The following is a 12932-nucleotide window of genomic DNA, read 5'->3' as shown; positions in this document are numbered from 1 at the left end:
TATATTAAGTAATGCAAATTAAAACCATAATGTTGATGATTTGAATAAATATTAAGATTAAGATTAGGACTCGGATTGTTCTATTTTTTTTTTTTGAATTAAATGGATTCATAATTTAATATAGTTGACAAAAGAAAAAAAATAACTTAAGAAAGCTTTTTCTTTTTGTACAAGGGAGGCCAAGACCAGTACAGTATAACAACATGGAGTATAGACACCCCAATGAAATCCTGCCATAGCAGCTTCATACAGAAAATAGGTGATTGGGAAAAAAACAACCAACTTGAAAGCTTAAAATTTGTATGTGAATAAAAAAATCTCAAATTGAAGAATTTTTATGTGAGGCTAATTGAGTTGGCTTGCAACTCATCTAAAATTTGGCAAAAACTAAACTTGTTTAATATGTGGCCTATAATATCGAAAAATGTATGTGAGAATTTGTTGGAAAAAAAAAACTCTAAGTATCATCTCCAATAGTAATGAGTAGTGGTTAGATTCAGATATATTCGAGACAAAAGCTCCCAACCTAGGAGAGACTTTAAAATCCAAAGTGAATTTGACCATTTCATACATCAGATTAATTGGGTGGTGGGTCAATGGGATTACAAATGCATGAATGAGTATGTGTGGGTTGTATTCTTTTAAATGGTCTTCTTGATATTTGGTGAGATAGATCGAAGAAGAAAAAACAACCAAAATCACTTGAAAACTCTAAAACTCCAACCAAAATTAAAACTTACGATGACTCATACCAAGAATATGAATGATAAAAATGAAGAGAAAGAACAACTAAAACAAGAAAACATATAGCCTTTGTCAAAAATTGATTACACCCCCTTCTTGTTGGTGACGTAAAAAGAAATGACATTGAACAATGTTAGTCACATCTTTCGTGTGTTCAAGATTATTTATGCTATCTAATTTGTCTACATTCTTGTGAAGTATAAATAGATAAGACTTTCCCCACCTTCATGCATGTTCTTGTGTGAGCTCCTATTAATTGAATGTTTAAAAGAAGAAAAAATGTAGAATGTAAATAAATAAAAAGTTACAATAGATGGAATGGAGATGGAGTGATGGGATGAATGAATAAAAAAATGGTGCAAAGTGAAATGTAAAGACAATGAGAGAAATGAGAAATGATGCCAACTTTGTGGAGTCTAGTATGTTCATAATCAATGTCTTAGATTGACTTCTACACAAAGGTAAAGAAAACAATGGTTATGCTTATTCAAATTTTAAAAACAACTATCCTAACAAGTCAGTGTTTCGATGGGTTTGTTTTTTCTAACCTGCAACTTTGTGAAATGTAAACATGCCAACTTTGTGGAGTCTAGTGTTCATAATCAATGTCTTAGATTGACTTCTACATAAAGGTAAAGAAAACAATGGTTATGCTTATTCAAATTTTAAAAACAACTATCCTAACAAGTCGGTGTTTCGATGGGTTTGTTTTTTTCTAACTTGCAACTACTCGATATTATCCAGTATTACCCGAATTCTTTATTTCTTCAAACCTAAATATGATTTCACCATCCCAAAAATGTTTACTTTTGGATCAGTCTAATGAGTTACGAGTGGGTCTCAACTTCATTATTAGTCTTAACCACATGGGACTTATGTAGTACTTGGATAATAATAGTAGATTAAGTATAATACTAGGTTTAAGTATTGAAGTAACCAAATAATAATAATAAATGCAAAAAATAAATAGTTTAAGGAAAGAAAAATCAGTTGTGAAATTTTGTCAAACACTTGGTAGACACAAAAAAAAAAGAGTTGTTATCGAATAAAAACGTTGGGGTTTAACTTCATTAAATTATCCCAACATGAATTTATCAACTATCTTTATTTAATTAAGACTATATCATCACTAAGACACCCACTCACAAATCATTCTAACATTAATCTCTTGGGTAAGAGAACTTATCCCTGGGCATTAAGAATAATGTAGTAAACGATTATCAATTTCTTGATTAATGTAGTAAACGACTTGCATTAAGAATAAATATTTTAACAATGACCAATCCTTTTTATCTATCCCTAGGTATAAATTATTGGTTTTTCAATTTGCAATTCAAATAGATTTTTCCAGATACAGTTAAAACGTAGTAGATCATGTAATTGAGTAATCAATCTAAAAACAAACAATACAATAGGTGCAAAAGAATAACATTAACAATTGCTTTATTGAATAGGAAAAAACAATAATTACATAAAGATAGTCTAATTATATTTAGTCCCAACAAGGACGAAATTATATATCATAGTCATGGGAACCTCGAAAGGAGTACTTGGAGTAGAGCCTTCAAGCATAAACACGACCACACTTTTTTCTTTAGCCTCTAAAACATTGTCTTCTTTTGATTCGTCTGGGCTTTTAAAATTGACACTACAATAACTCTATTCATTTAAGCTAGTCAAATATGGATTGCTTAAGCGAGCACAAGTATTTAGGCTTTCCGAAGTTAATTCACTTAATATAGCCAAACATAACTTGCTTAAATGAGCCTAACAAGTTTATAGGACTTCAATAATTAGTTACCTTAAGCTAGCCAAATGTGGCTCGCTTAGTGGCTTCAGAAATGTTTAGAGTTCCCATGCTCCAATGAGAACGTCTCAAAGTATCTCTCCAAAGTGCTCAAAGCGATTCCAAAACAAAAGGCAAAGATCAAATGAAAAAAACATAAAAACTAATCCTCTAACCAAACAAAACATTTATTCTAAAACAAACGAAATAAAACACAAACAAAATCCAAAACTATAAGAGATATAAAATAATTACACCGAAAATACTGTTAAAATTGAAGTGTAAGGAATAATTATCAAGCCAATTTACAATGCCAAATGGAGATCATATACCTAAACTTCATATGGATAAACCTTTTTTAAAACACAAAAAAAAAAGTTCGACTTAAATTTTATTAATTTATAAGTAAAAAAAAACACGTACAACTAAGACTTTTTTATATAATAATTTTATGCAAAACCGCTTTTTAAATTTGGAAGCTAGCTAGGTCTACTGTTAAATGGTGATGATTGCTAATTAGTCCGAATATATTATTAGCTCAAAAGTCAAAAACAATTTTTGGATGCTGCAAAAGAAAGCTAAACTACAAATTGCACAGGATATTACCAAATCATCATAAAGAAGCACTCTTATAGTATTTTTTTAAAAAAATTATTAATGTTCTCTTGATCTTATTTTTCTAAGGGGGTGTTTGGTTTGGTTGTTTTCTGTTTTCATTTTCACTGAAAACAGAAAACGGTGATGAAAATGTGTTTGGTTGGATTTCTGAAAACATTTTCAGTGAAAATGAAAACAGGAAACAACCAGAAAATGAAAACAATAAATTCTCGTTTTCAGTGTTTTCAGTTGAGAACAGAAACCTCATTTCGGATAAAATGAAATTGCGGTGACAATAAATGTAATTTTAAGCAAATCTAAAAATACAAAAAGACAAGAAGTCAATATATCATAAATTTTCAGTATTTTTATTTCATGAAAACAAAAAATAAGAAGTCAAATCAAACATGTTTTCAGAATTCTAATCTTTTGAAAATGAAAACAGTTTTCCGAAAATGAAAACAGGAAATGAAAACAGAAAATGAAAATGCAAACCAAACACACCCTAAATATCAATAATGACACATGTTTGAATATGTGATATTAAATTATTATATTAATATAATTATTTTTCTTGTTTTTTGTGCTTATTAATTTCTTTTTTATCCCTTTTTCTTTTCTTTTTTTATTGATTTGGCACACAAATCATCTTTAAAAATAATCCTTTCATCTTTAAGGAGACCACTCTTATCCCCAAACATAATCCTTTTATCTTTAAACATAATTTTTTTATCCCTAAAGATAATCTTCTTATATCTTCTAAAGATAAAGACAATTCACTCTTTATTAAGAATAAGGTTAGAAAGGCTATAAATATCTCATATTAAACCACAAAAGATACACAAGTTGATTAATTAAAAAAAAAAGGTTTCTTTTAATCTTATTGCAACCAGGATGTGTATGATAGGAATAGATAAATTATCAAAGTAGTGCATTCAATAACAGAAAAATAATGAATGAGAGTTGATGTTTCACCAATAAACTTTTCAAGAAATTAAAAATATAAAAAATTAGTAATTAATATATTTAAAAGTGAGTCTATATTTCTTATAAATATAAAAATACTTTTATTTACTTTTTTATATAAAAGATCAAAATAATACTAATATTTTAGTATGTATACTGCAAAAAAACTATTTATTTTATAAAAATATAAATTTATAATAAAAAATTATTTTTTTATCTTTACTTACAAGACTAAAAGTGACTAAAAGTAAGGATGGAAAAGTTTAAGGAATTAAAACCTGTAAAAAAAATACTAAAAATGGAATTTTAAAAATTTTAGAAACTAAATATTTTATACAAATATATAGTTATATCAGAATTAGAGCTTATAATAAATAAAAATTTTATACAAATAAATAAATAATTTTGAGCATATAAATTATATTTTATATTTATGATAATTGATTTATATCCTGATACAATGTTATTTTAATTATTTGATAATTATTTCAAAAAATATATTAAAATTCAAATTAGAACTAAATATATTTAAAATAATAGATTAAAAGATATGATATTTTTTTTAAAAAAATCTCAAAAGATGTTTATTAAAGAAAAGCTTTAAGAACAAGTTGAAAATTAAAAAAATAACAGTTAGAAACACACTCATTGAAAATAATTATTGTAATTTATTGCATTAAAAAATAACATTTAGAAACACTCTCATTGAAAGTAATTATTGTAATTTAGTGCAATGTGCAGAGAAATTAATGCCAAAATGCCTGGAAAAAAAAAAATAGTACAGTAGTAATTTAGAAGAGGAAAATAAAAAAAAAGTTGTTGAGTGTTGACAATCCATCCCCACAGGCCCCAACACAACCACAAGTGGGAGAGTGAAGGGAATTTATTTCCCACGTTAATAACGTGTTTCCAAAGTCCAAACACAAAAACAGGGCTTAGAACTTGGAAGCAGAAGAAAACCAAAACGAGAAAAAAGAAAGAGCGAGTGAAGAAGAAAAACATGAACGAAGATGGCGTAACCTCTGCGAATCCCAATCCCTCTCTTCCCAAACCACCCTCTTCTCCTCCAACTCCTGCGGCCAGGTCTCTCTCTCTCTCTCTCTCTTATTTGCACAATTAATGTTAACCGTAACTCAATTTCAAGCTCTCAATTTTCTAGGGTTTCGATTCGAGTTTTCGGTTTTTCCCTTTTAATTATCTATGAATTAATTTAATTTTTCTTTCTCTCAGCTCTGCGGGGGCGTCGTCGCCGGCGTTTCCGGCGAACACCGGAAACGGGGATGCTCGCCGGCGGCGCGACATATTGAGCGCTGATTCGCACGCGGTTCTCGGTCCGTTGCTGCGAGGGGCTTCGGTTCCGTCCTGCCGGCCCTGGGAACGCGGCGATTTGCTCCGCCGGCTTTCAACGTTCAAGCTCGCCGGAAAATTGCACAAGGTTGGCTTCTTTATGGTTGAATTGTGCTGGAAAACGGTTGGGATTAGATAATTGGGTGGAAAAACAATTGAACTGAGGTTTATTTGGCCATTTTGCAGGTTGCTGGGTCCTTGGCCTGTGCGAAGAGAGGTTGGGTGAATGTGGGTGTTGCTAAGATTGAGTGTGAGATATGTGCTGCTCAGTTAGATTTTACTCTGCCTTCAGCTCCCTCTTTTGAAGGTGAGGCTATTATTGTAGTTTTGTAATGACTATTTGCTGTTGTTTTTTATGCTGGGGAATGAAGATTGTTCATTCCGCTAGATTTTCAATCCAATTTGAGTTTCTGTTTAGTGTATATATTATTGTAGATTGATGTATGTGTTTCTCGGTTTCTCCAAGAAGACTGGTTTTATTAGTGGTGTCGAAGTGTTTGTGTAATTTTTATATGCATGCTTTGTGTCTGGGGAGGGGTGATTTCAGTAACTATTTGCAGTGTATTGTTTATTTGGTTTTGAGCTCAAGTGTTTATTTTTTGGCTGTTAGCTCAATTGGTTGTAATGGGCTCTTCTGGAAGATAATTTGCCATTATAGCTGAAAACGCTTGATTTTCATAACTGCATTGAGATCATTGTCAATTTGAGATTTTTTCTTGGGAGTTGCCAGGAGAAATTGGAATGGAATAATATCAATTTGTATAGGCACAGAAGAAAGGGTCCTCTATTGAATAAAACCTTATACCCGAGATAAGGATAGAGAAAGAGGAAAGGCCAAAAATTTTACTTGGTACTTTTCAGCAAAAAAATCTACGTTATTTATTTTGTACCTTTTGATTAATGAGTGAACGGTTGTGTTCTATCCAGTTGATTTCATTGAAGAGACTTTCTGTAAGGTTTATGGGGAAGTTTGTTAGAAATTGGAATTTCAACTAGATAATTTTATTAGGGGTTGTTATTTTACCATTTGTGTTAGATTATGATATGGTATCTGTGATGTGTATTTTGAAATTTGAACCTTTTGTAGTGTCAATTCTAGTTAATATTCAATAAAAAAACCACACACTTTCATTTTGGTAAACTTTGTTCTTTTTTTCTTTTTTTTTTAATCTTCTGGTACTTCATCATAAGCCCTCTTTGTCTTGACTTTTATACCACTAGATTTGATGCTTCTTTCTGGGCCTTGATTATTGTTTCTCATATGTTTGATGAAGCTGATGCCTCCGGTGAAGAATTTTCTGAACAGCTTGATAGAGGACACAAAGCCACCTGTCCTTGGAAAGGCAATAGCTGTCCGGAAAGCTTGGTGCAGTTCCCTCCTACTTCACCTTCAGCTCTAATTGGAGGTTTTAAGGATCGGTGTGATGGACTCTTGCAGTTTTATTCTCTCCCCATTGTATCTTCATCTGCAGTTGAGCAGATACGGGTTACACATAGCCCTCAAATTGATCGCTTACTTTCTCAATTGCAAATACAGACAGCTGGAGAATTGGGCTGCAGAGCAGAAAATGCTTGTGGAATGGGCTTAACTGGTGAACAGGCTCCTCATCCATATTCTTATGTAAGATTTTTTTTAGATACATTGTTTTATCTTAATTATTTATCACATGCAAGTGTATTTTTGCCAATTTGGCCTTTTGGTTTTATTATTTCCATTCTTACATTAATTTTCCACTTCAATAGGCTCAAAAGCTCATAAGTCTTTGTGGATGGGAGCCACGGTGGCTTCCGAACGTGCTTGACTGTGAAGAACAGTCAGCTGAATCTGCTAAAAATGGTTACAGCTCTGGTCCAGCCAAAGGCTCTGCACCTGATCCTGCTCCAAGCAAGAAGGAGTATTCAACTTCTTCCAGGAAAGATACTGGGGATAATGATGTACTCGGTTCAGAGTTTAATTGCGAGTCTAGGTCACCTTTGTTGGATTGTAGCTTATGTGGGGCCACAGTTAGAGTATGGGATTTCTTGACTGCCTCTCGTCCAGTTCACATGACTCCCTGTGGGATTGATACCCCTCAAACAAGCAAGAAAATAGCATCAACACGAGGAATAAGTGCAGCTAGTGGTATCAATGAATGGGCTGCTGCTGATGGTGTTGAAAACGAGAGGACTGGAGATCGTGATGAGGCTACAACACCTGATAAAAGGCAACTTGTATCCAATAAAAGTTTAGATTTAAGTCTTAAAATTGTTAGTGGGCCATCCTGTTCTCCAATAATCTTGACTTCAACCTCAGGTCATGTGCAAGGTGCTGGTGAAGGGAAAGATTTAATGATTGGGCGACCTTCTGGAAGCGAGGCAACTTCTTATGAATCACAAGGCCCCAATGTATGTAAACGCAAGTTGGATGATGGTGGAACAACATCTGAAAGGCCACATCTAAACATGCAACAAGCAGACAGTACTGAAAGAACTGTAACTGACCGTGATAATAATGAAGTCATTGGTAGTCAACAGTATTCAGCTGGCCCTTTCAAGCGTGCCCGTGATACTAATCTATTGGAAACATCCCAGTTTCTATTAAGAAATTCTGATGTTGTACCTAGCCATTCATTGGATATTCAAATAGAGCCAGATGCAAACACCACTAACCAGTTAAACCAAGAAAGGGATCATGCTATTGGCATCATGTCTACTAGAGATTCTGCCCATGCATCTTCAATTATTGCAATGAATACGGTTTATCATGGTTCAGATGATGAATCAATGGAAAGTGTTGAAAATTTTCCTGTTGATGTTAATGAATTCAATTTCCCTTCTGTTGATTTGAATGAAACATCTGAGTTAAATCAAGCACAACAGAGTGTTTGTTTCCAACCACTTTTAGAAAGGGCAGGAGGGGAGACTGGTGTTAGCAGTTCAAATGCTTGTGGGGAAGTTTTGAACACAGAGATATTGACTGCACATGCTAGAGATGGACCTAGTTTTGGTATTAGTGGGGGAAGTGTGGGCATGGGTGCTAGTCATGAGGCTGAAATCCATGGGACTGATGTCTCAGTTCACAGAGGTGATAGTTTAGGTGATGTTGAACCAATTGCTGAAGTGATTGAAAATCAGGGCCAAGCTGGTGAATTTGAGCCTTCTCATGGACTTACTGGGGATTTTGTGCCTGAGGAAATTAGTCGGGAAGATCCTCAAGGGGATAGTCAAGCTGTGGTGTCTCAATCTACAGCAAGGGCTGCTGATAGTGGCTCAAAAGTTATAGCTTCAATGAAGGTTGAATCTGTTGAAAGTGGTGAGAAGACCAGTAGTAGCATGCAAGTGCTAGGCGGCCTTGAAAATGGTGCCCATCCTTCCCTTTCTTGTAATGCTGTTGTCTGTTCTGCTTATGAAGTATCCAAGGAAGAAGTTAATCAGGCTAGGAAGGCATCTCACATTGATGATGGTGCATCTCACGAATCAAGCCGTTTAATTACTGATGCTATGGGTATGTCTGATTTTTTTTTATTTAGTTATTTTTTTTCCCATTTAACCTTGAAGATGCTCTTCCTTCTCTGCTCCTCATTCACTCTGATGCTCAATGTGACTGATAAAAGCTGTTGGTCTTTTCAATTTTGAATGATGTCATTGTAATATTAATATATTCACCAATTTCTCTTCTAATGATGTAATTATTTGATATTCAATTGCACAAAGTTATTTGGCTATTGAAGTATCCTGAGGTCAATTTCAAACATTATTAATACTATCAGAATGCCTTATCTAAGATTGTCTGATTATTGTACGGGGAGGAGTAACTTATAGATAGAGCTACAGGGGGGACAAAATGGGAAGGGAGAGGGAACTCATTGTGCATTAACTAATGTACTTGATTCTAATGATCAGGGACTCCTTACAGAGACAACAGTAATGGAGGTGTTGAATTTGATCCAATCAAATTACATAATGACTACTGTCCTTGGGTGAATGGGGATGTTGCTGCTGCTGGTTGTGATAATCCCTGCTCCAGCTCTGGTGTGGGTAGTGTAGCTCTTTGTGGCTGGCAGCTGACTTTAGATGCCCTTGATTCTTTCCAGTCTCTTGGACATCTTCCTGTGCAAACTCTTGAATCTGAATCAGCAGCATCCATGTGCAAGGTTTGTTCTGGTTGTTTCACCATCATATTATTCCTTGATTTCATATTTTCATGCAGAACATATTATTTAAATGTTGATATTTTGACAAGCGTTCCCCATTTTCAAAATCCAAACAGTCCTTGAATAGTTGAATTTATGATAAAAAAAATGATTCTTCAAGATAGATATAGATTTTATTCTATCTGAGGTTTGAAATTTTAGCCAATCATCGACAAGAGATGTACCCTATGTTAGGATGAAGCGAAAGAATTTTTTGGAAGTTGGAATTTTCTATTGTTTAGTTAAAGTGAAAATTACATGAAATAAGAGAGATAAAGGAACAAAAATTTCAAAATTTTCCGCCAAGTTTTCTATTCAATGAAAATTTCAAAATTTTTCTCTCCTCATTTTCTTTCCTCTCATCGGAACAGAGGGGTAAGGAACACCAGAACATGTAAACAAAGATGCAGAACATCTTATCATGGAAAATATAGGTAAGTTATTGCATGTTTTGGCATGTCTGATGTACTAGGATTCACATATTATCATACATCCTAATCTATAAACCCCAGATACTCTGAAATGCCAAAGTATAGTTGTCATACCTGTATTCGATATTTACACACGTACAATATGCTTAGATACATATCCAAGGAGTATCTTCCTATTTTTACTTTTACCTTTAAATTTTACTGACTGATACATTTGGGATACACCACAAATACTTAGAATAGGACTATAATTTATGACTCTTATATAGAGCCAATACTTCTTTTGAATAGGACTAAGATGTTTTTTAGTGACATTCTGACATGGATAGTGGGTTAGTCTTACCCAAAGTAGTCAATTGCTCCCACTATTGCGGGAGGGCGAAGCGGAGCGGCCCCCTGCTGCAACTGAGGTACTTGACGCAGAGTGCCTGGTTGTCATGGTTGCTGTGGTGTGATTCATGAAAAATCGCATCGATTTGCATGATTCTCCATGTGTGCCCTTGCTGGACATGCTCCGTGACCTGTGCTACTGCTGAACAGCCTCTGTTCTGCAATTTCTGGTGACGCAAAATGGTTGGGTGAGTAGGAGATGCTGGATGATGAGAGAGAGACTGGCATTTTTTATTGGGCAAAAAGGGGTGACAGCAGTGGAAGAAACTAGAAAGAGGCTATAGTTTCTTGGGTCAGGAGTGTTGGGCATGCACCCAAATTGGGCAACTCTCCACCCAAACAGTCCTACAGTTTTTTTTTGCTGTTTTTTTTTATGATTAATCATATATTAACATTATACTATTATAGTGCTATTAGATACTCTAATATTTAAAAATATAGGAAAAATTAATACATAATTATATATTATATAATAGAGACAGATATACAGCATAATATGTGTGTGTGTGTATAGAATTTAAAATAGCAGTCAACCTGCTATAGCGTTTTTGGGTGGTTACTCCACACTGCTATTCGCTATTGGCCACTATAGTCTTACAGGTATAGAAATAAGCAGTATTCTTTGCTTCTCAGTGGTGAGTTGTGAACTTCCTAGAATTTTGAGTATTCATGTCATGAGGTAGAGCTGAGGCAAGTACTCGGCTAAACATTTAAGGTTGGATTTAATGCCGAGCAAGGTCTCCAACCATAGACATGTCTTCTTGATGTGGCCTTTTCTAATGTCAACCTTCTCACTGTAACTTTCATGTCTTAGGAGGTGCCACCTTTGACAGTTCTTAGATATATATATATATTGTTATTTATTATTTAGAATTATATTTATTTTTTATTTTGATGCAACCTCTTGGGCCTTTTTAAGACTTAAGATTGTGGTTTCTTCTATAGATTTGAATTTCATCGTATTTTTATTTTCAAAAGCCACTAGATATGATGCCAAAGAGTTTGCAATTCAATTATTCACAACTTATTTAAGAAGTTTTCTATATGTTGGATGTGGAAGTTTCATTTCCAGTGCAAGCACTAAGCAGCTCACTGTAAAATCAACGACATATTCAAGTGATGCCGCCTTTGCAAGCTTCTTCTATAGGCTTGGAATTTAAGGTTTTTTATGTACAACACAAGATTGTAGTTTCTTCTGATAAAGAGCTCCCAATTTTTCCATAAAGAAAAACATTTTGATTTTGTAGTAAGGCTTGCAATTTAATGGTGCAACATGCTAGATTATATTGTCTTCTTGGATGTGTGGAAGATTCCTGCCTCTTGACATATAATGCTTCTTGCAGGGTGATCGGTTCACTTCCAGCCAGAAATTGTTAGCACGCAACTCCTATGTAAGAAACCATGGAAGAAACTGAGACCTGCAGGAATTGTCAAATGTTTTGTTGAGCTGTTTCTCTGAGAATGAGTATTATTCTTACATCCTAAATCAAGTTATGTTTTTAACAATCGGATGTCTGTCCATTCTTGTTTTTTTTTCTAAAGTCAGTTTTGATGCTATAATTTTTGCTGTTATTATTTTGGATTGTATTGTTAGTTTAATAAAAATATCATTTGGCTCATTGCATCAAAATCCTCTTTGAACCGTAGAAAATTGATATTGGATAATAGAGAAATGTCAGCTAGTGATGAAGTAACCTCATTGCTACAACTTACAATGTAATCTTGCAGTCTTGCCCAAAATGGTTTGTGGGTTATTTTTCTATTTTGTAGCCTGATGCCTTTCCCTAAAAATAGAAGAAATCTACATCTCAAGCTAATACCTTTTATTTTCTTGCTTTTTATGGTATGCATAAAATTATATGTGCAGCAGCAACATAAGACCTCATTATACATTATAATAGATCAATTGACCAAATATCCATATTACTAGCTTCAAATCTCTAATTTAAATGAAGATGTTGAATGACTTAAATTGAAAATTAAAATTTGCATTTTTAGTTTCTTAAATTGACAAAATGTTTTTTTAGTCCTTGTGATCAAAACCGTTATAAATTGTACATCTAAATTGTCAAAAATCAGTCTAGAGAAATTAAAAAAACATTTTGTGAATGAGAGATAAAAAAAATATAAATTTTAATTTGGAAAACTTAAAAATATAAACATGTTTAAGCCATGTCAAATATTTTTTAAATCAGTTAATCTTCAAGCTGAAATAATGTCATGCTTCCCTTAGTTATATAATAGTGTGCAGCAGCACCACTATATAGCAGTGTTGCATTGGGGCCTTCAGGTGGTGGATGGAAGCCAGTGTTTCGCAATTCAAATCGGGCTATTTTGTGGCCTTAGAGGCCACAATTGTTAACAGGGACCTTAAAAACCTATTTTGCCCCGTAACCGTCACCTGTCCTTCTACTTTTTCGGGGATAATTTTGAAAGTTACCTTAATTTTCATTAGATACAGTTCAAAACTAAATGCCATTTCATCAAATGGATGCCAAG

General features: G+C 33.6%; 1 protein-coding gene across 2 annotated transcripts; it reads left to right on the top strand.

Moving 5' to 3' along the window:
• Positions 1-4994: 4994 nt before the first annotated feature.
• On the top strand, positions 4995-12052 carry LOC100818299 (uncharacterized). Of its 2 annotated transcripts, none has more exons than XM_041018230.1 (7): positions 4995-5176; positions 5324-5528; positions 5627-5747; positions 6715-7061; positions 7184-8924; positions 9323-9573; positions 9984-10046. In XM_041018230.1, the coding sequence occupies exons 1-7, from the start codon at positions 5094-5096 to the stop codon at positions 10008-10010; spliced, it is 2775 nt and encodes a 924-aa protein (XP_040874164.1). In that variant the 5' UTR covers positions 4995-5093; the 3' UTR covers positions 10011-10046. The 2 variants fall into 2 exon arrangements, with proteins under 2 accessions (XP_040874164.1, XP_003531520.1); XM_003531472.5 differs by lacking the exon at positions 9984-10046 and adding an exon at positions 11777-12052 and having other exon boundaries at positions 4996-5176.
• Positions 12053-12932: the final 880 nt, after the last annotated feature.

Source organism: Glycine max, chromosome 8, assembly GCF_000004515.6.
Source record: "Glycine max cultivar Williams 82 chromosome 8, Glycine_max_v4.0, whole genome shotgun sequence".
In the NCBI taxonomy this organism is placed as follows: Eukaryota; Viridiplantae; Streptophyta; class Magnoliopsida; order Fabales; family Fabaceae; genus Glycine; species Glycine max.
This window is presented reverse-complemented; position numbering and strand designations above follow the sequence as displayed.

Coding starts and splice junctions, on each gene's coding strand:
- LOC100818299 (XM_003531472.5), top strand. CDS start 5,094: ATGAACGAAGATGGCGTAACCTCTGCGAATCCCAATCCCTCTCTTCCC. Junction 5,529..5,626: donor TCGCCGGAAAATTGCACAAG/GTTGGCTTCTTT, acceptor GCCATTTTGCAG/GTTGCTGGGTCCTTGGCCTG. Junction 5,748..6,714: donor TTCAGCTCCCTCTTTTGAAG/GTGAGGCTATTA, acceptor TGTTTGATGAAG/CTGATGCCTCCGGTGAAGAA.